Source organism: Pituophis catenifer, unplaced genomic scaffold, assembly GCF_029215685.1.
Source record: "Pituophis catenifer annectens isolate HBS135680 unplaced genomic scaffold, rPitCat1.0.hap2 SCAF_2, whole genome shotgun sequence".
NCBI lineage: Eukaryota > Metazoa > Chordata > Lepidosauria > Squamata > Colubridae > Pituophis > Pituophis catenifer.
In genome coordinates, this window is record NW_027256882.1 from 26,370,682 (window position 1) to 26,396,573 (window position 25,892).

Below are 25,892 nucleotides of genomic sequence, written 5' to 3' on the forward strand. Positions count from 1 at the left end.
GAGTCCTTTGGGAGAAGGGTGGTATACAAATATAATAAACTAATAAACTAAACTTTAGGAGTAGCTTTCTCTAAGGCCCAAATATCTATTCTATCACCGTGGCATCTGGGTATCTGTTGAGTGTTGTCCATAGCAACGGGACCTGCTGACATTCCAATAGCTTGGAACATGTCCTGCTTTGGTCTTTGTGGGACAAAGCTGGTTGTGAATGATTTGCAGTGGAAGACTGAAGGTGATACTTAACTCCATCTATGGTTGTGATAACTCTTTCACCCAAAAGCTCATCCTCTGAAAAAAAAAACTGTTTTCTTTAGGTTTTTATTGGGTTATCATCATCTCCCCATTTTTGGTAGCTCCATCATTCCCCCCCCATTGTTACTGAAGAGAGAAATGGATCCATCAGAAAATGTTGCTGTTTCTTTATGGGATACCTCAAAGAATGCTTATAAAAATTGTGTACCTTATCAGATATCTTGTCTTAAGAAATTTGATTCCTATGATTGATCCTGTTCAGCTGCGGCTTTGTTCTTTTTCTTTTGGTTCCAGATAATTATAGAATTGTAGCTTTATTAGATTTGGGAAAGAGGATTATACTGTGCAGATAGAAAGTAATATTAAAGAATGGATTGATGAGATGCGTTCCTTATTGATTTTTGAAATATCCTTTTATTGTATAAATGAGAAGATGGAGCAGTGTTTTAAGGGGTGGTCTAGACAGACTTCATTTCTTATTAATAATATATGGTCTCTCTTTTGTAATCTTAGATCTTTTTAATCACAATTTTGGATACTCTGTACTCTTTATTGTATTATGGTAGTTATGTTTCACCTTAAAAATTCATTACAAAATATGAGAGAGAGAGAGAGGGAGAGAGAGATTGATCAAGCTAATAAAATTACCATCCCGTTCTGTTTTTTGGCTTTGTATAAGATTTTAGCTAGTATTGCTCTCTCTGATAAAACACTTGGTTAACTTGATGACTGAATTAACCCCAGGTCACATACATTAGGCAAACCCCAGATAAATGGTTTGTCCAGTAACCATTGTGCCCCTGAGGTTTGACTGTGGTTTAGCCTGATGCTTTAATTTTTTTAAAAAAATTAAGTTGCCTTTGAGTTTTCAATGGCTTCGCCCCTACTGGTGTTCAAAGATCACCTGAAGGCTCTTTACAATAAGCACGATTGAAACCCCTTTTTCATCCTTTTGTTTGTTCCCACCTGTTATCTCTGCCATGTTCGTTGTGTTTTCTTGTTTTAATGCTTTTAACAATTTCTACCATCCCCCTGGTGAAGTTCTGTGTTTCGCAGAAAATCACAGAAATGATGCACCGTCTTGACTCTCATCCTGACACTGTCCGTGCAGCAGGCTAAGACCACAGCACATATCACTCTCCGCATGCTGGCGTTGGGCCAAGGCAGCTATGCAGAAAAGTGCCCATGGATTTTGGGAGTTTTGCACTCCAGATCTGGATTTCTGAGTGCATACAAGTTTCTTATGCCCTGGGCTGGCTGGCATGATGGCACTGTGGTTAGAATGCAGTGCCACAGGCTACTTCTGCTGACTGCTGGCTGCCAGCAGTTCTCGGCAGTTCAATTCTCACCGGCTCAGGGTTGACTCAGCCTTCCATCCTTCAGAGGTTGGTAAAATGAGGACCCAGATTGTCGTGGGCAATATGCTGACTCTGTAAACCGCTTAGAGAGGGCTGTAAAAGCACTGTGAAGCGGTATGTAAGTCTTAAGTGTTATTGTGAGCTATGCATTCAGAGGGCATGCATTTTGGAAAAGTTATCCTACAGTATCCTGTCAGAACTGAAGAAGCTTCTTGGATGAGAAGTGAAATGTCTTCAAAGAAAAAACAAGAAAGTCCAGTTGCACCTTTGGGACAACCTTGACCGGGATGACAGAGAATCTCTACAGATTTTTAGCTATACAATTTGGGATAAACACCCTTTGAATGGTGTGGGACTAGGAATGGATTTCCACAGTAAAAATTGCAGATTACAGGAACCAGGAGCACTACTCAGGTGACCCTGAGGACACGGATAAACCTCCAAGTGCTTCAACGACCCTCTAAATAAAAGGATGCAAATGACCAGCCGTCTGCATGGAATATAAATCCTTCCATTCCCCACTATTCTGTCAGAGCTGATGAAGCTTCTTGGATGAGAACTGAAACGTCCTCAAAGAAAAAAACTAAGAAAGTCCAGTTGCCTCCTGAAAAAGCACTTTTGGGACAACCATGATCTGGATGACTGATAATCTCTACAGACCGTTATCCTACAGCAGGGGTGGGCAACTATGGCCCTTTGACAACCTGTGGACTTCAACTCCCAGAATTCCTGAGCCAGCTGGCTCAGGAATTCTGGGAGTTGAAGTCCACAGGTTGTCAAAGGGCCATAGTTGCCCACCCCTGTCAGTGTTTCTCAACCAAGGCAATTTTAAGATGGTTGGACTTCAAATCCCAGAATTCCCCAGCCAGCCATTCAACTCTGGGAAGTTGAAGTCCACCCATCTTAAAAGTTGCCAAGGTTGAGAAACATTATCCTACATGATGAGCTTTGCTTATTTGCCCTTCTCTTCCCAAAAAACCAAAAAACCCTCTATGAGTGATTATCACGCTCCATGTTCCTTTTTCCCCCCTGCGGCCCAGAAGGAGTTAATTATTCCGAGATCTGCTTGCTAGAGAGGCCCAGAGGCAGACTCCTTCCTAGCCTTCCTAGTCTCCCACTCCTTGACTAGCTCAGAGAAGCTCAGTTCTGTATTTATTTATTTATTTATTTCCCTTTTGCAGCTTGAGAGGAGCAACGCTGCCGGAGATCAACAGGCTGCAATGCAACGGCTGCAAGGAGGAGGTGAGTCAAAGGAAGGCACCGGGAGGAAGATTTAACATAAACAGGCTTTGCAAAAAAAAAAAGGGTAGCATCTCTGCAACTCTCCTGCAGGGAGGATCTGCATTGCCTCAGGTGAATCCATCGCTGGTGGTTTCCCAAAATAAACTGGACAACTATTTGACCCGGATGGTACTATAAGCCGTCTCCTGCCTTGAGCAAGAGGTTGGACTACAAGACCTCTGAGATCCCTTCGAGCCTTACGATTCTGTGTTCCCTTCCCCGATTCTCTGGGACCAAGAGGGGATTCCAGAAGAAAGAGATGCAGAGCCCCGGCCGGTCCCTTCAAGGAAAGGTTTGGGGTGGATCTTCAGAGCATTGCTTTGCCTAGCTAGCAGGATCCCCACAAACCACAGCAAAGATGGTTTACCTTATTTGGAAGGGAGGTCGGGGAACCTAGAGATCAAAATGGAAAGATGAAAGGGAAGATAGCTAGTTAAGGACTTTGATCCACTCTACAATGGGCAAGAAATAGTTTGCTGCTTCATTTGCCCGTCATCTCAGGTTGATCGATGCAGAATGAATCAGCCACATTAGACTGGATTTTCCCTTTATTTCTGTTTTTTTTTTTTTTTTAGGAGACTTTCTTTGCTTATAGGTTGCACTAGTGTTTTTCAACCTGGACGGCTTTAAGATGAGTGGACTTCAATTCCCAGAATTCACCACCTAGATGGGGAATTCTGGGAGCTGAAGTCCACACATCTTAAAAGTTGCCAACACAGTTCGAGGCTACATAAACAGGAATAGAATCAAGAATGAAGTTTAATACCACTTTATAATGCCTTGGTAAGACCACACGTGGAATAATACTGCATCCAGTTTGGTCGCCACGATGTAAAAAAAAGATGTGGAGACTCTAGAAAGAGTGCAGAGAAGAGCAACAAAGATGATGAGGGGACTGGAGGCTAAAACATATGAAGAATGGTTGCTGGAACTGGGTATGTCTAGTTTGATGAAAAGAAGGACTAGGGGAGACATGATAGCAGTCTTCCAATATCTCAGGGGCTGCCACAAAGAAGAGGGAGTCAAGCTATTCCCCAAAGCAACTGAGGGCTGGACAAGAAGCAACGGGTAGAAACTAATCAAGGAGAGAAGCAACTTAGAACTAAGGAGAAATTTCCTGACAGAACAGTTAATCAGTGGAACAACTTGCCTCCAGAGGTTGTGAATGCTCCAAGTTTTTAAGAAGAGATTGGACAACCATTTGTCTGAAGTGGGTGTAGGGTTTCCTGCCTAAGCAGGGGGTTGGACTAGAAGACCTCCAAGGTCCCTTCCAACTTCCAATAACATTCTAAGCTTCTATTCTAGAGTTTGGGTATGTTCTTCACTTCAGGAATTATTGAAAACTGGGAGGCGGGGTGGGTGGGGGGGAAGCTCTAAAGAAAACTCAGAAGAGAAGGACTTCTGCAACTTTCACCAACACATTTGTATCTGCTGAACTTCACCATTTCCTAAGACTTCAACCCAGGGGTGGGTTGCCCCCGGTTCGCACCGATTCTATAGAACCAATAGTAAAACCGGTGGGAGGCTCCGCCCACTGACCCTGACGTCATGCAGAGCGTGCGAGCAAGTGAAGCAAGTGCGCACGGCCCCGTTGCAAACCAATAGTAAAGGTAAGTAGAACCCACCCCTGCTTCAGCCTGTGGGGAGGCCTTTGGAAGAAATAAAGCAAAATGAGGTCAGGAATGATGTTGGTAACCTTGATTTTAATTCACAGAGCAAAAGGAAGCCAAAATGGAACCGAAAGGGGATGGAAAAGAAAAAAAAACCAAGGCTGTACAGAAGGGCCTTCGGGCCACCCATGCTGGAATTGAGGCTGAGCTTCAGCTTCAGAAGCTTTGGAAGCCAATCAAGCAAGAACCAGAAGATGAACTGCAACAGCACTGGGAAACCCAGTGGCAGAAATTCCTGAAGACCATGCAGGCTCCTTATTTCCCAGAAAGATATCCACAGCTGGCTCGGCCCCCACTGGAGGAGAGTCCTAAAGAATTTCAAGCTTCTTTCCCCTCCTTGAAGGGGATCGCAGAGACCAGGCTAAGAGCTAGAGAAGAGGTGTTCAATCAGAAGACCTGCAGGACCTGTGAGAAGGACCCACATTCTTCTATGCAAGTGAAAGAAGAGATTTGGGGTGAGGACATAGATGGCTTGGAAGAACAGAGCCAGCATTTCCATCAGTTCCGCTACCAGGAAGCTGAAGGGCCCAGAAATATTTGCGAGCAGCTTTGGAAACTTTGCCACCAGTGGTTGAAGCCGGAGAGGCACACCAAGGAGCAGATTTTGGAGCTGGTGGTCCTGGAGCAGTTTCTGATCATCCTGCCTGAGGATATACAAGGTTGGGTAAGAGAAGGCAGACCGCAGACCTGTGCCCAGGCTGTCACTCTGGCAGAGGATTTCCTCCTGAATCTACAGAGAAGACAGCAGGTAAGAGCTTTTCCAAATTCTGGAAATCTTGGCTGGGGCGTAGAAGTAGTCCTCAAATTACAACTTTAACGGAGCCTTCCCATTGCATCTGTAAGTCCTAACAGTCATAAAACCCAATTTTACAACATTTTTTGCAGCGGTCGTAAAAGGAACCCATTTTTTGCTATGGGCCAGTTTTGCCAAAAAACTAGAAATGAATGCCGGCTGATCATCCTGAGCTTCCAATTTTCCTGTGTTGGAGGTCAGCCTTGGTACTGATCACAACATAGGGCAAGACACAGGGGTGATGATGAAGATATCCATTCAGTCATGTCCGACTCTTGGTGATTCTTTGGGCCAGGTCCCTCTGCATCTTCCAATCTTGCACTGCTTCTTTGAGTTGTTCTATGCCCGTTCTATGTTCTGGCACGTGTACCAGAGGTGGCACGCAGCACCCTCTCTGTGGGCACGCGAGCCGTCATCCCAGCTCAGCTCCACCGCACAATGCACATGTGCTTCCCACCGGCCAGCTGGTCTTTGGGACTCTGCCTCGCATGCGGAGGGGGGGGGCAGGGCGTGTTCTGTCCCCGTCTCACACACGCACACAAACAGATAGCCAGGGGTTAAATAAAACTGGCAGACAACAAATTCTTTCGATAAGAGGCTTGGCAGCAACCCAGTAGCTGCTTGCCAAGAACTTTACTCATAGAGGGAGGGGTTGTCCCTCCGTCAGATAAACCCAAACAAGATACACACAGTTCAAGAATTGTCAGGTCCAGTCCGTATTAAATCCAAGGCAGATAACGTTGTTTCAAAGATACAATGTGACTCGCTAGTAGTTTGTTTTGTCCGTCACAGAGTTTGAATGGCCACCTCACCCCCTTTTATCCCCTGTGGTGTGTGGTCCAGTGACTCAGCCTAATCTCTGGCACGCCTCCTCTTCTGCTGCGCGCGCCTGTCTCTCTGACGCTGGCGTGGATCCAGCCAAGACATATCTCCGTCACTGTCCGACTGCAAGGAGATACCTGGCTCCTGGCCAATCTCTTCTCCTTCAGGAGACACCTGAGGCATTGCCAGAGAGGAGGGTCCTGGAAAGGGAGGCCTGGCCAACTCCTCTCCTTCATGTTCGGAGCCTTCTCCCTCCGATAAGTCGGCCTCGGGGGTTGGGGTCACAACAGGGTGCATGCGGGGGGCCACATACACATGCATGGGGCCCATGTGCGCATGTATGGGGGGCAGGGTGCATGTGGGAGCTGTGCTCACATGTGCAGGGTGGGGTACATGGGGGCATATGGGGGGCATGCATGCATGCATGCATGCATAGAAGGGTGGGGCGCATGAGCAGAGGATGCACGCGCATTGCATTTTGGGGGTTCGGGCATGAGCTTTGGGCACTCGGTCCAGAAAAGGTTAGCCATCACTGTTCTGTGCTCTGGCTGGTATCAGCTTTGATGGAGTCCAGCCATCATGTTCTTTGACAGTCTGGTTTCCTTTTACCGCTAACTCTTGCAAACATAACTGCTTTCTCCAGTGAATCCCTCCGCATAACATGGCCAAAGTGAATGAGACGCAGTTTCCTGATTTTGCCTTCAAGTGACATGTCTGGCGTTATGCATTCCAGTGCTTGCTTGTTAGTCACCTTTGCTATCCAAGGAATACACAGGAACCTTCTCTAGCATTATAGCTGAAACGAGTCGATTTTCTGCCTATCTTGCTTTTTTAAGGTCCAACTTTCATAGCTATGGGGGAGCACAATAAACTAACCTACATTTGTTTGCCGGGATGATGTCTTTGTTTTTCCATACTCTGCTCATTTTCATCATTGCTGTGCAATCCGACGTTTTAATTTCTGTGATTCCTCAACCCTGTCTTACTGATTTGGATTGTGTCCCTGCAGGAACTGGAGCCGTATGAAGAGGTGATTGTTAACTCCCCCAAGGCAGAATTGGATCCATCAGATACAGAGGAGCCCGGGAACGCCACAGAGGTTGAGCATGATAGTGATGATGACCCTTCCTTAGTCAGTAAGTGTTGATGGAAGGAGTGGCTGAATGTGACAGCAAATGGTTGTTGTGGCCCCGCCCTCTGAGCCTATCCCATCGGAGGAAGAAAGCTCCGAGCATGAGGAAGAGGAGTCAGCCAGGCCTCCCTCTCCAGGCCCCTCCCCTCTGGCACTGTCTCAGGAGCCGGCCGAGGGAGAGGAGATTAGCCGGGAGACAGGTGTCTCGGATGAGAGTGAAGGAGAGACGTCATTCCTGGACGCACGCCAACGAAGGTGTGATAAACGATTGCAGCAGCTCAGGAGGCGTGCTAGGGATTAGAACTGAGTCACTGGACCACACCCCAGAGACTATATAATAGAGGGTGGTGGCCAGTGATCCCTGTGACGAACAAAAACAAACCCTGGATAGTCATTAGAGCCTCGTCCGAAGCTGCCGAGAGGAATATTGTTTCTGTTGGACTCTTGTACGCTGAGTATATTATCTTTCTGTTTCTGTGGTAATAAAAGCACTTGGCAGACGGTGTGTATATCGCTGCCAAGTTGGAGATAAAGACCTGGGTGTGTGCCAAGTGCTTCCTTAACCCTCGGCTGGCTGTGTTTGTGTGTGTGTGTGGACGGGGACAGATCAATGGTTAAAATCCAAGTTTAGGCAGGGGTGAAATGCTCCTGGTTCGGACCGGATTGCCCGATCCAGTAGCGATGGAGGCGGGTAGTTCGGAGGACCGGTAGCATAAATCCCTGCCCCCCCCCCCATGCCCAGCTGAGCCGCACAATCATCAGAGGCTTTTTTTTTTACTTTTAAAAGCATTTTTTCTACAACCTCTTTGGCCAAAAAAATGCTTTGCTGGCTGAGGAATTCTGGGAGTTGAAGTCCACAAGTCTTAAAGTTGCCAAGATTGGAGACCTCTGATCTAATGTAAAGAAAGGTGTTAAACCCTTCTCTTAAGAGCCGTGGTGGCGCAGTGGTTAGAATGCACTACTGCAGGGCTAACTCACTGCTCACTCCAGGAGTTCGATTCTGAGCAGCTCAAGGTTGACTCAGCCTTCCATCCTTCTGAGGTCGGTAAAATAAGGACCCAGATTTTGGGAGGTAATATGCTGACTATGTAAACTGCTTAGAGGGCTGTAAAGCCCTGCGAAGCAATATATAAGTCTAAGTGTTATTGCTAGTGCTATTGTTACTCATCTGCATCCTATCTGATTCTGTTGACTCCTCTATTGTTTTAGAAAAGTTGTCAGATTTTCTGAAAACATTCATTGGCAATGTTTGTGATTCTCTTTGGGCAGGTGATGGAGAAAGGTGCCAGAGTCACCACCCAGAGGGAACGGAGAATGGAGAATTAACCAGGATGTCCACAAAAGACATACGAGGACAGACTAACCCAGATCCTCGCTTTGCTTCAGGACGTGAGAATGAGGAGCTGAATCTTCTTCAGAAAAGTGCCCAGATGGCTGAATTCGGTGACATCTCCTCAGAAAGAGGCAGAGGGACATTTCTCCAGGTACCTGAAGTAGCAGGAAGGCCAGGAGGTCAGGAGAGACTGAGGCACACCCAAGGAAACTCAGCCAGGAAGATGCCAAGAAAAAATGTGGTTTGCAAGGAAGACGATTCAGACAGAAGCCCCAGCCGGAAGAGGGTCCCTGTGCACCTCTCCCAAAAGACGGCCACCGAATGTGTGAGAAAGAGCAGCCCGTGTGTTGACCACATTCAACCAGCCAAGACCCCATCCTACGAATGCTCCTACTGTGGCAAATGGTGGCCCTGCCAATCCCAGCTCCGCCGGCATGTCAAAATCCACACGGGCGAGAGGCCTTACAAATGCACCGACTGTGGGAAGAGTTTCAGTAACAGCTCGAACCTCAGCCAGCATAAAAGGGTGCACACCGGGGAGAGGCCCTACAGTTGCAAAGACTGTGGGAAAAGCTACCGACGCCGGGCCTCCCTAGTCCAGCATGAGAGAGAAACCTGCCGGAAAGGGAACCCCTTAAACGCTCCGGCGGTGGGGTACATTGTGTTGGGGAACTGCAGCTTGCTGTGTATGAAGAAATCAGTGCAGAGTGGGAAGAATCGGGTGATAGCACCAAAGGGGGCAGAGGTCCCGCTCGCAACTCAGCCTTTAAACCTAGTAATGGGATATTCACAAGAGAAGAGCCAGGCTGGCCGATAGAGGTCTAGAAAGCTCGAGTTGGAGATGTGATGCTGTCTTTGATCGAACGGGTCTCTTGGCTGGGATAGAGGAACACCAAATCTTCCTTGGAAACGAATCTGTGGGAAAGATATGGGCAGGGGGTGCTGACCTTGAGGAAAACACTCCTGTTTCACTTCCAGCAAAACCCAAAACATGAAACTACCGGTAGGATCCAGGCAGGAAAAGATCAACAGAGGGCATTTCTGAAGGATCCCACAAGCCAAGGTAGTTTGTTAGGCCTCCTGACCTGGAAAAGGTGTCAAGAATAGGGAGAAAGGTTCTGCCTGGAAGGAAGCTTTCCCTGGAAATGTGTTGGGCCTAGTTGCAGGTTTACTAAGCCATGTAGGGTATGCCAAAGGGATGAGTGCAATATCCTAGCTTGTTCTGTCCCCGCACCCAACCAGCCAGCCGAGGGTTAAATAAACTTCTTCAAACATTCAACGTCAGTGATAAGGAACTTGGCAGCAACTCCGTGGCTGCCTGCCAAGAACTTTTTATTCCAATAACACAGACAAAAATACACACAGTTTGAATAGTCCAGTTTGTAATTAAATCCACAGCAAATAGGCGTTGTGTCCAAAGATGCAAAGTGACTCGCCAGAGATTAGCTTTGTCCGTCACAGAGTCCGAATGGCCACCACACTCCCTTTTATAGCCTGTGGGGTGTGGTCCAGTGACTCAGCTTAATTTCTGGCACGCCTCCTTTTCTGTTGTGCATGCTTGTCTCTCCGACGCTGGCGTGGGTCCAACCACAATGTTTCTTCATCACTATCCGATGGCTCGGAAACACCTGGCTCCTGGCCAATCTCTTCTCCTTCGGGAGACACCTGAGGCATTGCCAGAGAGGAGGGTCCTGGAGAGGGAGGCCTGGTCGTCTCCTCTCCTTCATGTTCGGAGCCTTCTTCCTCCGATAAAATAGGCTCGGAGGACAGAGCCACAACATAGCTTGGGACAGTAAGGCTGTGTAGAAGCCTGGATTGCAAAGGAACAAGAAAAATTCAGAGCCTGTCCAGATGGGGGTGATGTATTTGTCTGCAACTCTTTAAAGAGGCCGAGTCTTTTTCCTTGCCTTGTATTTCTCTCCTAGAAAAAAACATTCAGTTTAAGGATGCACTGATAGAGGCAATGCAGATGTGCTGTTCCAAGTCCATTTAAAAATCTGGAGTGATGCACAGTATTAATGTACTGTAGGTTTGACGAATGCCTTGGCAGTGTTAGCGTTATTCTTGGGCAGCTTAAATGATCCGTATGAGTGCAAATCACAGAGGTTCAGTCAGTTTGCAGACGGTTATTCAGAGCATAGCTGGATGGGATGCAAATGGGTCCTTAGGCCTAAATCCCTCACCTTGTTCAAACTCTTTCAAAACGGCACCAGTTTAGTCCCAATGCACCTGGAAGGAGAAACCATATAAATTTTCCGAATTTGAGAGACTCTTCTTGACATAGTGGCTTCTTTTTCAGTACAGGGGCTGCTGGGCAGGCAATTTGGTGGTTTCTTAACGTTGGAAAAAAACATTTTTCTTCATTAAGCAACCCCCCCTTTTTAAAAAACGTTGAATTCATAGAACGTTTTGACAGAAATCAGACTAGACGTCAAATCCACTCTTAGTGTCAGGTGTGCTTCCTTCAAAGTCCAGGAAAGAATAAGCCAAACTCCATTATTTATAGAGTAATGTACTTTTACTAGAAAATGAAGTGAACGCAACCAAAGAAAAGCTGAAATTAAAGGCAATAGGCGCGAAAATTGCATATAGAGCGCATCCCCTCCCACTGTCCATCATCAATCACCCAATCCAAAGGTCTTCCAGAGGTCAGGTGGAAGCACATCTGGCATCGTCATCAATCAGGAACGCGATGACGGTTGACCCGATAGCCACTTCGGAGATTAGGTTTCGTTTCTTCAAAAATCCTCCAGCACGCTTCCCCCCCACGCTCTCTAATTCTCCTCCTCCCGTTTCTTATGGCAGCCAAAGCAGGAAAGGCGGAGGCTGACACTTAGTTTGCTTTGAAACATCTATTTCTACGCCACTGGGGGGTTTAGCATTGACTAGACCAGGGGTCCCCAGCCCCCAGACCATGGCCCTTTACCAAGCCTTGAGCTTTACGGAACCAGGCTGTGGACGTGGCAGACGTATCCTCACTCGCGTGAACAGCGGGTGATTGCACACACTCCATTTGTGTGAGCAGCATGCGCGCTTGCCCACTTCTTATGCAAGTGGAGCTGCATGTTTGCCCGCCACGTGGGCGGGACCATCCCACCTCTTCCCCCCCACCGGTTCGCAAATCCATGTGCCATTGAGTCATCATTTCAGAGATATTTTCCGATCAGATTCCTCAATGCTTTCAACAGTTTACTGCGCTTTTAATATACTGCCTTCACTGCAGTAGTGAAATCTAAAATTTGTTACTACTGGTTCTGTGGGGATGGTTTGGTGGTGGTGGGGGTAATGAGATTGGGTGGGCGTGGCCAATTTTTTTTTTTTACTTTTAAAACCATTTTTTCTACAATCTCTTCGGTTAAGAGGTTGTAGAAAAAATGGTTTTAAAAGGCTCTGATGATCCCAGTTGAGTTGCCTGATCGGCAGAGGCTTTTTTAAAAAGTCTCTGCCGATCAGGCAAGTCAGCTTGGATCGTCAGAGGCATTTAAAAGAAAAAAAGGGTTTTTTTCTTTTAAAAGCCTTAGACGATCCCAGCTGAGCCGCGCAATCATCAGAAGCTTTTTTTTTTTTTACTTTTAAAAGCATTTTTTCCGCCAAAGGTTGTAGAAAAAATGCTTTTAAAAGTAAAAAAAAAAGCCTCTGATGATTGTGCGGCTCAGCTGGACCGGTTCTCTGAACCACCTGCCTCCATCACTACTGGATCGAGTGATCCAGTCCAAACCGGGAGCATTTCACCCCTGCTTCACTGGAAAAGTTCTCAAAGGTTCAAAGGGATATTCAGAGATAGATCTTCCTTGAAAGTAGATCTTGTTGAACTGTACAGCACAGCCAAACATCAGCAGTTGACCACAAGAAGTATTTTATGACGTTATTATATCATGAAGTCCCTTCCGATCATTTTTATATCATGAAATATTTTATAAAATTTGCCAAATTTCACTTTCGTGGGAGTTAATCGGTCCCAGATGTTGGACACCTTCTATAAGTTCACCCTTTTGAGGTATCTTGGTTCAAAAACTGTTGCCCTACAGTGTACCGTTTTGCCCAGTGGAAGGTAACACAAAGATAAACGGGAGAGTTTTAGTAATGTATACATGACAGAGTGACCACTTGTATGTAGCTGGCAGCATCCTTTTCACTGATGTTCTGATGCGTCAACATTTGAGCCCGAATAATTATTGCGGCTATAGTCAGAAACAGCATAATGATACAAAAGATCTAGATTAGGCCTGTCAAAGTGGCAGCCCACGGGATAGATATGGCCCACACAAGCCATGCCCACCCCACCTCCGCAAAGGCACAAAACATCCCGATACGTCACGCTATGGCCCGCAATGTGATTGGGTTTGACACCCCTGATCTGGATAAACAGACCGAGCGTGATGACAACATCAGTGATCAGTAGAACCTGTGAACCAGCATAGAGATGGGATCCTCCTTACTGGAGGTGTCTAATCAGAGGCTGGATAGTTATCTCTTGGGGCTGCTGTAATCTGCATTTTTGCTCTAAGTGTTAGATTGCAACTCTTGAGTATGCCTGACCAGGGAACAGGATTCATATACTTAGCAGGTATGCTGTAAATAAGATATACCAGTGATGGCAAACCTTTTCAGTGCCGAGCGCTGAAACGTCATACGCTCGTTAGGGCTGCACTCTGGAAAAGCCGAACTTTGGGGTTCTGGCATGCATGTGCACCCGACAATCAGCTGGCTGCCTCGCGCACACCAGTTTTCATCACTGCCGCACGCATGGATAGCTGATCATCACACGTGCATGCGCGCCAGAAACCCGGAAGACAAAACGCAAGGCTGTGCGTGCCGGGTGATATGGCTTCGTGTGCCACTTTGGCCACGCGTGCCATAGGTTTGCCATCATGGAGCTATACTGTTCTTTTGCATCTTTTCCAAGCATGATTCTCACAGTCTTCTTTAGCAAGATTTATTAAGGAGAAAGGAATGGGATTACAAGAACTCTTGACAACTAAACTGCTTATCTACAACCAACATATTCCGAAATACATTGGGGTGGGAACTTCCTTTTACTCCTGATTGCCATAGTGTGAATTAGCAGGTTTCTTCTCTGATAATGCTAGAACTTGCAGCTGGTTACCTATAGTCCTTGATTTTTGGGGCTCTTAGGTGAACACAACCTCAGAGTCTGCCTTTATATATAACACGTTATATGAACTCAGAGTCCAGAAAATAGACAAGAGAGATGCTGACTTTGCCCTTGCGTGTAGCAATTTCAAGTCCCTCAAATAATTTGAGACAAATTCTGCTGACACTTAATCAAAATGCTAAGGGTGACCTTGATCAGAAGAATAAAATCAGTGAACACAACTAAGAGAGAAAGTAAATGCAGTGATAGATGTATCATGACAAATAGGTAACTTTTTATGTATCTGAAATCAAAAGAATCAAACACCTTTTTTGTCTTTGGTTTATTCTATCAAAGAACCTTGCCATCACCAGAACAGAAAAAGAATTTGCTTTCCAAAAAAAAAACAAACACACACACACACATATGCAGAAACTCACATAGATATATATTTGTAAGCATTCTGCTATTGTTCTGACCTAGGCCTCCTGAGTCAGTAAAACACACAAGTAGTCCCAAAAACCTGTTTTATTTTAACAGCTGTGAATTCTGTTCATTCATAGATGAGACCCAAATAGTTGTAAAGAGTCCTTCGGGATACGGTTGATAATCACACACCTTTATCTCCCTTGACACACTGCCAAAGACCTAGTTGGCAAAGCCACACGGAGTCCAGAATCAAACAGAGCTTCAGACTTTAAATTGCACAGAATTAACAATGTTGCTTCCTGCAAAGGCCCATTTAAAAAGGCTCCTCTTTTAAGTCTTATGAGAGGGGCCAATCATCTCCAAGCCCTACTCCTGAGTCGTCCCTTTTGTTTTAACTGTTCTTGCATTCTGACAGTTCTGCGCATGCGCGCACTGGGAATAGGCTCCCCCTGTTCCTCTGCCTCACTGATGTCCGACTGGAGGCTCCAGAGGCAGCATGTACCTCCCAGATGGCCCTTTCTCTGCCTCCGATGCAGAGCCCTCGTCCGAGCCTTTCCCTGACTCCAGAACTGGCCTATGTTCCTCCCCAGACTCCTCACTGTCCGACTCTGCTGCCAGCTCCGCAGGCTGCTGGCGGACCACAACTGCTATTCTGTTTATAGTTCATGATAATTTTTAAAGACGTTCCCTCAAAACATAGTCCCTGGACTATTTCTGTACCCTAATAATTGAGGGTCAGTGCTTGAAACAACTTGTGCCTTAGGAAAAAAAATTTCACAGAATCCTCTAGGACAGCAGTCCCCAATCTTTTGGGCACCAGGGACCGGTTCCTCGGAGAGAGGTTTTTCCGCGGGCCGGAGGCAGCGTGGTTCCTTGTGCTTCCTGCGGACGGGACTTCACTTGTTTGCATGGCCTGGTTGCTGGCAGACCGCAGCCTGGTGTCAGTCCACGGACCATGGGTTGGGGACCCCTGCTCTAGGAAACGAGCAGCAAGCTTATTTAAACAGCAGGCTTAATCCTATATATGCCATGGATCTAGTGCTGATGTGTTTCAACGTGCTTTAACAAATGGAACACCGTCTCCACTCGCCATGAAAGAACTGACTGGCTCTCATCAATTTGCACCAATCAGCAACCGGCTTTGGTAAAAGCCAATCAGAAGTCAGGACACCTGGCTATAAAGGCAGGAGCCCAGTCAGTCCTTGCTCAGTTGCCTGTGGTCTCCATCGCAGATCACGCTGCCTCTGAAGATGCCAGTCAGAGTTGTTGGCAAAACATCAGGAAATCTGTTGTCTAAACCCTGAAGCCTAACACTGCCCAAGTTGTGAATCTATGTTGGCAAAAAATTCAGGAATTTCAGGCACCTTTTCTGATTAATCCATTTTAATGTCTTTTCATAAAACGGGTGGTCAGATAAGGTGCTACCAAGTTCCTGATTTTTGGTGATCTGCTTTACAGCTGCAGAGTTATAGAGGGATCCTTCCAGGATCCAACCTGTTAGCCTAATTAATTTTCAGGAAGTTGACTGAAGACATGGCGGTGCCCTCAAGCCTGGGGATCCTATGGATGAGGGGAGCCTACAAGATGGCTATGCTGTCTATCAGCTGTGGGCAGGCATTTTTGTGCAGCTTTATGTTTCTGGTTAATAGTTTTTATTTAAATGTCTTTGCAGTTTTAACTTGTGAGCCACCCAGTGTCAGATAAGTGAGACAGGTGGCTATATAAGTTGAATGAAATAAAAAATTTAAAAATCTTGTTATACATCAAGAGCACCTTTATAGTTCCAGATCTGGACTTTATACAAGGCGATGTGAAATCATTGCTGCCAGTTCCTTAGCTGGTGTTGGCCTTCATACCCATTGAGTTTATTATTATTTTTCCAGGCTAGAAACCAGAAGATTGTGAGTTCTAGTCCCATCGTAGGCATGAAAGCCAGCTGGGTGCAACTGTCAGTGAAGTTTCCGAAAGATGCCCTAATTAATTCATGAGCCATGAGCCGAACTTCAAAAGAAATACAGTCATTTATTAGGAGCACCATTTCGGCAATACTCGGATGCAGTTAGAACTAATCCCACGTAGATGTGAATGCTTGGATGCTACATATTATCATGTTTGGTGGACCTGTAGGAAAGTTAAGGCTTTTTGGATAAAAATTTGGTGGGTCATGAAGAATGTTTTGAAGAAAAAAATTCAATTCTCTCCACAATTGTTTTTATTGGGTATAGTTAAGGGTTTTACATTGGGTGAAACAAAATTGATATTGTATATGATAACAGCAGCAAGATTGTTGATAGGTAAATACTGGAAGAACGAAGCTTTGCCCACTATTGAGGAATGGACTTTGAAGATGGCCAGTTTTGCAGAGATGGCGAAGATTTCAGCATACTTAAAAGATTGTTCACAAGAGACTTATGAATGGGAATGGAAAAAGTGGATAGAATATGTTCAGAACAAATATCAAACTAGGAAGTATCAAATAGCTTTTATTTGAAAATAATGTATTAGAAATATTTTAATGTAATGAAGATAAAAAGAGAAATTATAAGGGGGAGGGAGGGGTTCAAGTTTTATACAAGTTTTATACTAAGGGGGGTTTTGTATCAGATATGAGTATATTGTGTGGAAGTCTGGGGGGAGGGGAGGGTTAGGGAGGGTTAGGGAGGTTGGGAAGTTTGGGGTGGGCGGTGGGGGAGGAAAAAAAGGGGTGAAAATGTAATTGTAAAACTTTTGCAATAAAAAAAAAAAGAACTAATCCCACGTAGATTTATGTTCCCCTATGACCCTGTCTCTCCCCTCCTCTCTGGCCATGTCATAAATCACATTCGCCAATTAACCACTTTGGCTGGCTGTGAAATCCAACACCCTCCTTCTGATTGCGGTCAGGAAGAATGTATGGAATGCACTTCAGTTAGGGAAATCAATCAGCTCTATCAGTTCTCCCTCCCTCCTGCTCATGGCAACTTGAAAGCTTTTCAAGTTGACATTGGGTGACTTTGGGCCAGTCACTCTCTCTCAGTCCAAGCCACCTCACAAGGTAGTAGTTGTGGGGAAAATAGGAAAGGAAAGATGTGTTCAGTTATTTATAAAGGTAAATAAGATGGGATAGATAGATAGATAGATAGATAGATAGATAGATAGATAGATGCCTTCAAATGTAAGGGGAGAAGGTAATGTCTTGGCAAAGCAAAATCATGGACAATTTCTTGCAAAATCTGGGATCAAAACCAGGAATCTTCAAATCTATAGTCAAACACTATCGATGCTGAGCTAAGGAACTTTGGCTACTCAAGAGCAAATAGAAAATGCATACATTTGGATGCCAGCTCTTTTCCAACAGAAAAGGAGAGAGTTTTTGGCACAGGGGAATTAGCTGTGCCAGGAAGAAAACGCATCATGATTGCAGCTATTATTGGGTTTGTAGCATTTTGTCTGGTGCAAAACAACTCTGGGTTGCTTGAAAAGGAAGCAGCCTCTTCTAATACAGAACTTCAAGTTAGCTAATGATGGATTGATCAATTTTTTAAAAATTGCTAGTCTCAAAGATCCTTTCTTTCAAAAGGCAGTTGGACTTCCTTGGTTTTTTCCTTTGAAAACGTTTTGCTTCTCATCCAAGAAGCTTCTTCAGTTCTGTTTCAAATAAAAAAAAAATCCAAGAAAGACTAGGGTTTTTTTTCCTTTTGGAAAAATAAAAGAATCTTTCTGACAACCATGACTTGTCCTGGATGATTGAAACTCTCCATAGACAAAAAGCATTGCAAGCAATGTGGAGTCTGGTAGAAGGTGGCTGGGTCAGGACCCTGGAGAGCTCCCACTGCCCGACTGGGAGTTGATGTCGTTTTAAAGGCGACGTAATTCCTGAGTTCCATCTTCACTGTTTTTAAAGAGTCCATGGCCCTTTCTCCAAGATTGCAAAGTTACAACCTTTGCATGCAAGATACAAAACTCTGCATCTGCTAGGAAAAATGTACAGACCAAATATAGGATAGCAGAGAGGCAACCTAGCAGTATATGTGACTAGAGCTGAGCGTTCTTACAGAATATACAGAATAACAGTTGGAAGGGACTTTGTAGGTCATCTAGTCCAACCCCCTGCTCCAGCAGGAGACTGTATACCATTTTTGACAGGTGGCAGTCCAGTCTTTTCTTGAAAGCTTCCAGTGATGAAGCTCCCACAACTTCTGTTCCATTGGTTGATTGTTCTCACTGTCAGAAAGTTCCTCCTCATTTCTAGGTTGAATCTCTCCTTGGTCAGTTTCCATTCATTATTCCTTGTCTGGCCTTCAGCTGCTTTGGAAAATATCTTGACCCCTTCCTCTCTATGGCAGCCCCTCAAATATTGGAACACTGCTATCATGTCTACCCTGGTCCTTCTCTTCACTAGACTAGCCATGCCCAGTTCCTGCAACCGCTGATCGTATGTTTTAGCCTCCAGTCCTCTTATCATCTTTGTTGCTCTTCTCTGCACTCTTTCTAGAGCAGGGGTGTCAAACTCGTGTCGTCATGTTGTCGTCACGTGATGCATCATGATTTTTTTTCCCCTTTGCTAAAATAGGGGTGGGGGTGGCCAGCGTGTGACACATCAGACCCATGGGCCGCAAGTTTGACACGCCTGTTCTAGAGTCTCAACATCTTTTTTACATTGTAGCGACTAACACTGGATGCAGTATTCTAGGTGTGGTCTTACTAAAGCTTTACCGAGTGGTATTAGTACCTCACATGATCTTGATTGAATCTCTCTGTTAATGAAATTTAGGATTGTCAACTACAGTGTACTTGATTCTTGTCAAGTACAAATTAAACATGAGCCAATAAATAAAAAATAAACAAACAAACATGAGCCAGCAGTGTGAGGCAGCTGCTAAAAAGACAAATGCTGTCTCGGAGTAGACTAACAGGAGCACAGAGCCCTGATCATTGGAAGTAGCATTTCCACACTGTTCTGACTCTATTCAGGCCTCAGTTCAGATCTAGGCATCACCAGTTCAAAAAGACCTTTTGAGAAATTGGAGCAAATTCAGAAGTAGGTTACCAAGATGGTGAGGGGTCTAAAAACCAAGTTGTATAAGGTAAAGTTTCCCCCACAAATGCATGCTAGTCGTTTCCGGCTCTAGGGGGCGGTGCTCATCTCCGTTTCTAAGCCGAAGAGCCAGCACTGTCTGAAGACGACTCGGTGGTCATGTGGCCGGCATGAATCAATGCCGAAGGCGCACGGAGCGCTTTTAGCTTCCCACCAAAGTGGTACCTATTTTTCTACTTGCATTTTTTATGTGCTTTCGAACTGCTAGGTTGGCAGAAGCTGGGACAAGTAATAGGAGCTCACCCCGTTATGCGGCACTAGGGATTCGAACTACTGAACTGCCAAACTTCTGATCGACAAGCTCAGCGCCTTAGACACTGAGCCACTGTGCCTCTAAATTGTATAAAGAATAGTAAAAAAAAAAGATACCTAGGTATCTTTAACTCACTGAAGAGACATCTGGGCAGATATGATAGCAAATAGAAGATGGGAACTACTACTGTCCCAGTAGACAGGACCAGAAGTGGGAGCTGAAAGAACAGGTAGTCCTCGACTTATGGCCACAATTGAGCCTAACATTTCTGTTGTTAAGTGAGTTTTGCCCCATTTTACAACTGTTCTTGCCTCAATTGTTAGGTGAACCACTGCAGTTGTTAAATTAGTAGCACGGTTGTTAAGTGAATCTGGCTTCCCCATTGACTTTGCCTGTCAGAAAGTCGTAAAAGGTGATCACATAATCCCAGGACACTGCAAAGATCATAAATATGAGTCAGTTGCCAAGCGTCTGAATTTTGATCACATGGCCGTGGGGATGCTGCAGCAGTCATAAGTGTGAAAAATAGTTATAAATCACTTTTTGCAGTGATGTAACTTTGAACGGTCATTCAATGAACTGTTGTAAGTCAAGGACTAACTATAGAAGGAAACAAGTTTGATCTGGAGTCATCTACCAGAAGATCAATTTTTTACCACTCCAGTAACTTTAACATGTATGGACTTAAATTTCCATGCTGGCTGAGGAATTCTGGGAACTGAAGCAGTGGTGGGATTCAGCCAGTTCGCACCACTTCGGGAGAACCGGTTGTTACCTTTCTGAGCAGTTTGGTGAATTGGTTGTTGGAAGAAATCATTAGGGCAGAGAACTGGTTGTTAAATTATTTGAATCCTATCACTGAACTGACGTCCACATATTTTAAGGTTAAGAAGGTTGAGAAGCATTGCAGTAGATCCTGCACTAAGCAGAAGGCTGGACTAAATGTGAATGTCAGACTTCGATGCTATCTCAAAATAAATGAATTTCCAAACTGCCAATCTTTAAGGAAATCTTCTCTTTATTCGAGCACAGCAACCAGATCAAGACTGACCTTTTGCCCCCCAATCCCTCCCTTTCCGATCCCCAATTATCTGCTTCTCATTGGCTATCTTCCAAGTCACTCTCCTGACTTCTTGTCTCGTCATTTCACAGGAATGTTCCCCCCCTCTTCATTTCCACGGAGACCGGGCTTCAAAGGGATTTAGCAGGCAAAAGTTCAGGGCTTATCTCCCTTTTCTATGTCAGCGCTGAGGTGCTGACAGTGAACAAGATATCCCCTCATTTTATGTATCTATGGAAAGACTGAAAATCTGACTTGTCAGATGTTACATCCTTTCTATCCTGCTCTACGGAGTAGAGAGTGGGTCTCTAACAGAAAGCCACTTGAAGAGACTAGAAGCATTTGAAATGTGGCTTTACAGATGACTGTTATGCATAAGCTGGGTTGACAAAATCAGAAATCAGGAGGTGATAAACCGCCTGGGAAAGCCAAGGGAAATCATCAAAATCATCAAAACAAAGTTAGAATATTTCGGACATGTGATGCGACACCCGGAAAAATATGGCATACTCAGTGGTGGGATGCTCCCGGTGCGGTCCAGTTCTATAGAACCGGTAGTAAAACCGGTAGGAAGGTCTGCCCACCCGCCACAACATCATCATGGGTGATCTGTGCATGCGCAGAAGCGTGCGGTCCCATCGCGAACCAGTAGTAAAGGTAAGTAGAACCCACCCCTTGTTGTGGCTCCATTGCCTGAGCCTGGGCTATCGACAGATGCAGACTCTGAGAGTGAGGGAGAGGAGTTGGCAAGGCCTCCCTCTCCAGGACCCTCCTCTCTGGCAATGTCTCCGGAGGACACCGAAGGCCAAGAAATAGGCCCAGAGCCAAGCACGTCCCCGCAGCCACAGGTGGACAGCGATGAAAGAGATAAGTGCTGGCTGGATCCTCAACAGTGGCACAGGGAGAAGCATGCACAGCAGAGGGGAAGGCATGCCAGAGATTAGCTGAGTCACTGGACCACACCCCACAGGGTATAAATGTGGGTGTGGTAGCCGGTTCAGTTTGTGATGAGCAAAAACTAGAAATAATCCATGATCTCTGCGTTACTGGATTTCTGCCTGCCTTGTCGGACTGCATTTGGACTAATCCTTGTATTGCTGAAACTTTGCCTGCTTTATCGGAATGCTTGCAGTCTAATCTTTGTTTTGTGTGAGTAAAGTCTGAATTGGCAGCTAGCCACTGGGTTGCTGCCAGATTTATCTTCAAAGACTTTGTCGTGTGGCTTATTAACTCCGGGCCGTCTGTGGGGGTGCGTGTGTGGGACGGGGACAGAACACCCCTGGACATACTTCACTTAATCCTCCAAGGAAAGATTGAAGGCAAACGAGGTCCAGGCAGAAAAAAGAACATCATGGCTTCAAAATCTAAGGGACTGGTTTGGACAAAACTCAGCAGCACCTTTTTGTGCGGCTGCTGATAAAAATAGGATCGCCAACATGATCGCCAATGTCCGATGACGGATATGGCACAAGAAGAAGAAGAAAGTGGAAAGCTAAAGAAGTCTCCTCCTTTATTTACTACATCTAGCCTGTCGCCTCATTGAGCTCTACGTGAGCTCTACGTGCTTACAATAATAAAACAGTATCACAGCAATAAAAATAGCAATGAAAATGAAACTATGTCCAACATCACAAAAATGAAAAACTGTAGAAAGCAGCAGTCCCAAAGACACAATTAAAATAGGTGGTCTTCACTGCCTTTCTAAAAGCTAGAGAACCCCGTATTATTGATTCATCCATAAAAGTTGCTGAGTTGGAGCTGCCTGATAATAGGTAGATGTGTATGACGCTCTGAAGAAGCTTCTTGGATGAGAAGCGAAATGTCTTCAAAGAAAAATCAGAAAGTCTAGTCGCCTCTTGAAAAAGCACCTTTGGGACGATCTTGGAAAAGTTTCTAGAACAAGGCTGAGCCACGAATGCTTTTGATTTGACTCCTCTTCTGACTTGTCACGTCTTCCGTCCCTTCTGATGCTATCCTACCAGTGTGTGCCAAATTTAGACTGAATACAGTTAGTCCTCGACTTCCAACCATTCATCTATTCACCATTCGAAGTTACAGTGGCACTGCAAAAAGTGACACGACCGTTTTTCACACTTACGGGTCACGCGATCCAGGGGTGAAATCCAGCAGGTTCTGGAGAACCGGTAGCGGAAATTTTGAGTAGTTTGGAGAACCAGCAAATACCACCTCTGGCTGGCCCCAGAGTGGGGAGGGAATGGGGATTTTGCAGTATCCTTCACCTGCCACTCCCACCAAGCCACTCCCACAGAACCGGTCGGTAAAAATTTTGAATTTCACCCCTGACGTGACCAATTTTCAGATGCTTGACAATTGGCATGTATTTGGGATGGTTGCAATGTCCCAGGGTCATGTGTTCACCTTTATTTTATTTTATTCTATTTATTCTATTTATTTATTTATTTATTTATTTATTTATTTTGTCAAATACATATAAGATAACAGATATTTATAAATTATGATTTATAACACAGGATATGATATGATATGATATGTGATTATGAACACAGGATATTTATTTATTTATTTATTTATTTATTTATTTAATTATTTAATTATTTAATTATGTATTTATTTATTTATTTATTTATTTATTTATTGGTTCGATTTATATGCCGCCCTTTTCCGGAGACTCAGGGCGGCTTACAATGCGTTAAGCAATAGCCTTCATACTTTTGTATATACCTGCTTAGTAGGGCTTTTGGGGGGCCCCCTAAGTGGTGTTCTTTTTTATACAGCTTATTGCCCCCACAAACCGGGTCCTCATTTTACCTACCTCGAAAGGATGGAAGGCTGAGTCAACCTTGAGCCTGCTGAGATTCGAACTTGCAGTAATTGCAGGCAGCTGGTGTTACTTAACAGTGCTTTAGTCTGCTGCGCCACCAAGGCTCTTGGATATGAATAAAAGGGGACAGTAGGACAAGGACAGTAGGCATGTTTGTGCGCTTATGCATGCCCCTTACAGACCTCTAAGTCTAAAGATTAAAGTTTTGGGGGTTTGGGGAAGAAACCACAGAATCAGGTAGTGCACTCCAGGCACTGACCACTCTGTTGCTGAAGTCGTATTTTCTGCAATCAAGTTTGGAGCGGTTTACCTTAAGTTTGTATCTATTGTGTGCTCGTGTATTATTGCGATTGAAGCTGAAGGAGCCATTGACAGGTAGGACCAGAGGTGGGTTTCAGCAGGTTCTGACCAGTTCTGGAGAACCGGTAGCGGGAAATTTTGAATAGTTCGGAGAACCGGTAGTAAAAATTCTGACTGGCCCTGCCCCCCATCTATTCTCTGCCTCCCAAGTCCCAGTTGATTGGGAGGAAATGGGAATTTTGCAGTAACCTTCCTCTGGAGTGCAGAGGGAATGGAGATTTTACATTATCCTTCCTCTGCCACACCAACCAAGCCACGCCCACCAAGCCATGCCCACAGAACCGGTAGTAAAAAAAATTGAAACCCACCACTGGGTAAGACATTATAGCAGATAATTTTGTGTACTATGCTTAGGTCAGACCGAAGGCGGCGTAGTTCTAAATTGTCTAATCTCAAGATTTCAAGCCTGGTGGCATAAGGTGGGGGAAGGATATTGTAAAGTCTCCATTCCCACCCCACTCTGGGGCCAGCCAGAGGTGGTATTTGCCGGTTCTCTGAACTACCCACAATTTCCGCTACCGGTTCTCCGAACTACTCAAAATTTCTGCTCCCAGTTCTCCAAAACCTTTCAGAACCTGCTGGATTTCACCCCTGGTCTGTGTAAAGGTACACAGCTTGGCACTCTCCTTCCGTCACAAGCTGGAACTGAAATGTTTCTGCTCAGCAAGCATCATTATTATGCCTGCAGCTGGCCTTTGCAAGAACAGAAACAGGCTGACAAATCGCATCAGACTATTCTCCTCCCCTCAGCCTCCTGCTTTCAGTCCAGCAGAGTGGCGCAGCGGAAGCGTGCTGGGCCCATAACCCAGAGGTCGATGGATCGAAACCATCCTCTGCTAGGCCAAGGTAGAGTTTTTTTGTTTTGTTCTGGTCTCCATGGAAAAGGGGAAAAAAAGTGGCTCTTTGGCTGGCTGCTGCTGCTGCTCTGGAGGCTTTTTAAAAAATTTTTAAAAAAATTTGTTGGTAAAAATGTGCAGTAGGCAGCTCCTTGTAATGCACTGGCCGAAAGCCTTGAAGTAGGCCCTGTTTGCTGTTTCTGAACTTGATCTCAAGCACTTCATTTTCTGGGTGAACCTGACAGAGGCGCTTTTTGAATCTGGAGTGTTCATCCTGGCATTGCACGACGAGTTCCATCTCTTATGTTGTGCTGTGTGTAGAAAAGGGAGAGAGTTTTTGCACTGCAAAAATATGCTTTATTGTTTGCACTTCCCCGGGGAGGTCCATGGAACCCGGAGATACATTTTTATGATTTTGTGATCTAATCCATCGAGGACCTGTATACTGCACGAGTCAAAAAGAGGGCTGTGAAAATATCTACAGACTCCTCACATCCTGGACATAAATTGTTTCAACTTCTACCCTCAAAACAACACTATAGGGCACTGCACACCAGAACAACTAGACACAAGGACAGTTCCCCACCTCCATGCCATCACTCTGCTAAACAAGTAATTCCCACAACACTGTCGAACTATTTACTAAGACTGTATTAATATTCTTCTTGTCAGCTTTCTTATTACCGATCTCATTTTCTACTTACGACCTGCGCTCCGGAGGCTTTTCTCGAGCCTCCGGGAGGGCGAAAACGACCTCCCCAGGATTTGGAGGCCCTCCCGAACTTCCAGTAGGCCTGTTTTTTGCACCTGAACCTCCGTATGTGCCCTGCACTTACCTGCATCCAAAACAGGCTGCGTGGGGACTTCTGGGAGGGGCGGGGTGGGCGGGAGTGGGATCTGGGGTTTCTCCGAACTGCACAGAAACTTATCTAGAGGTTCTCCCAAACCCCTGCGAACCCCCAGGAGCCCACCCCTGTTTATATATACAGCAAACTAGACAGTCAGGAAAACAGGAGCATCATCAGGGAAATCAACACAGCAGAAACACTGTGAGGTAAATCTTAGAGCACACAGGGCATAGAAGAAATAGGTGTGGGGGAAGGGAAACTTCCCCTTCACGCCCACAGCAAGCAACCAATCACAGGGCCGATTGCTTCACCTAGGAGCCAGCACTCTTCAAACAATCAACCACAACTGTGTGTTCTGGATCAATGCACAACCCCAATGCTCCAGCTACTAAATTTAAATCTCTTAACACTCTTTTTGTGGAGTGTTAATTTTTTTTTTTTTTTTAATTTTGATTTATATGCCGCCCTTCTCCAGAGACTCAGGGCGGTT

At 45.3% G+C, this 25,892-nt stretch overlaps 1 protein-coding gene and 1 non-coding gene across 2 annotated transcripts; both read left to right on the forward strand.

Moving 5' to 3' along the window:
• Nucleotides 1-208: 208 nt before the first annotated feature.
• Nucleotides 209-9,458, forward strand: LOC139311916 (zinc finger and SCAN domain-containing protein 16-like). The gene is made up of 5 exons (XM_070936441.1): nt 209-232; nt 2,792-2,852; nt 4,606-5,309; nt 7,186-7,312; nt 8,578-9,458. Exons 1-5 carry the CDS (start codon nt 209-211, stop codon nt 9,456-9,458), a joined length of 1,797 nt encoding a protein of 598 aa, XP_070792542.1.
• Nucleotides 9,459-24,485: 15,027 nt separating this feature from the next.
• Nucleotides 24,486-24,557, forward strand: TRNAM-CAU (transfer RNA methionine (anticodon CAU)). The gene has a single exon. It is a non-coding gene; the product is annotated as a tRNA-Met (tRNA).
• The last annotated feature ends 1,335 nt before the right edge of the window (nt 24,558-25,892 follow it).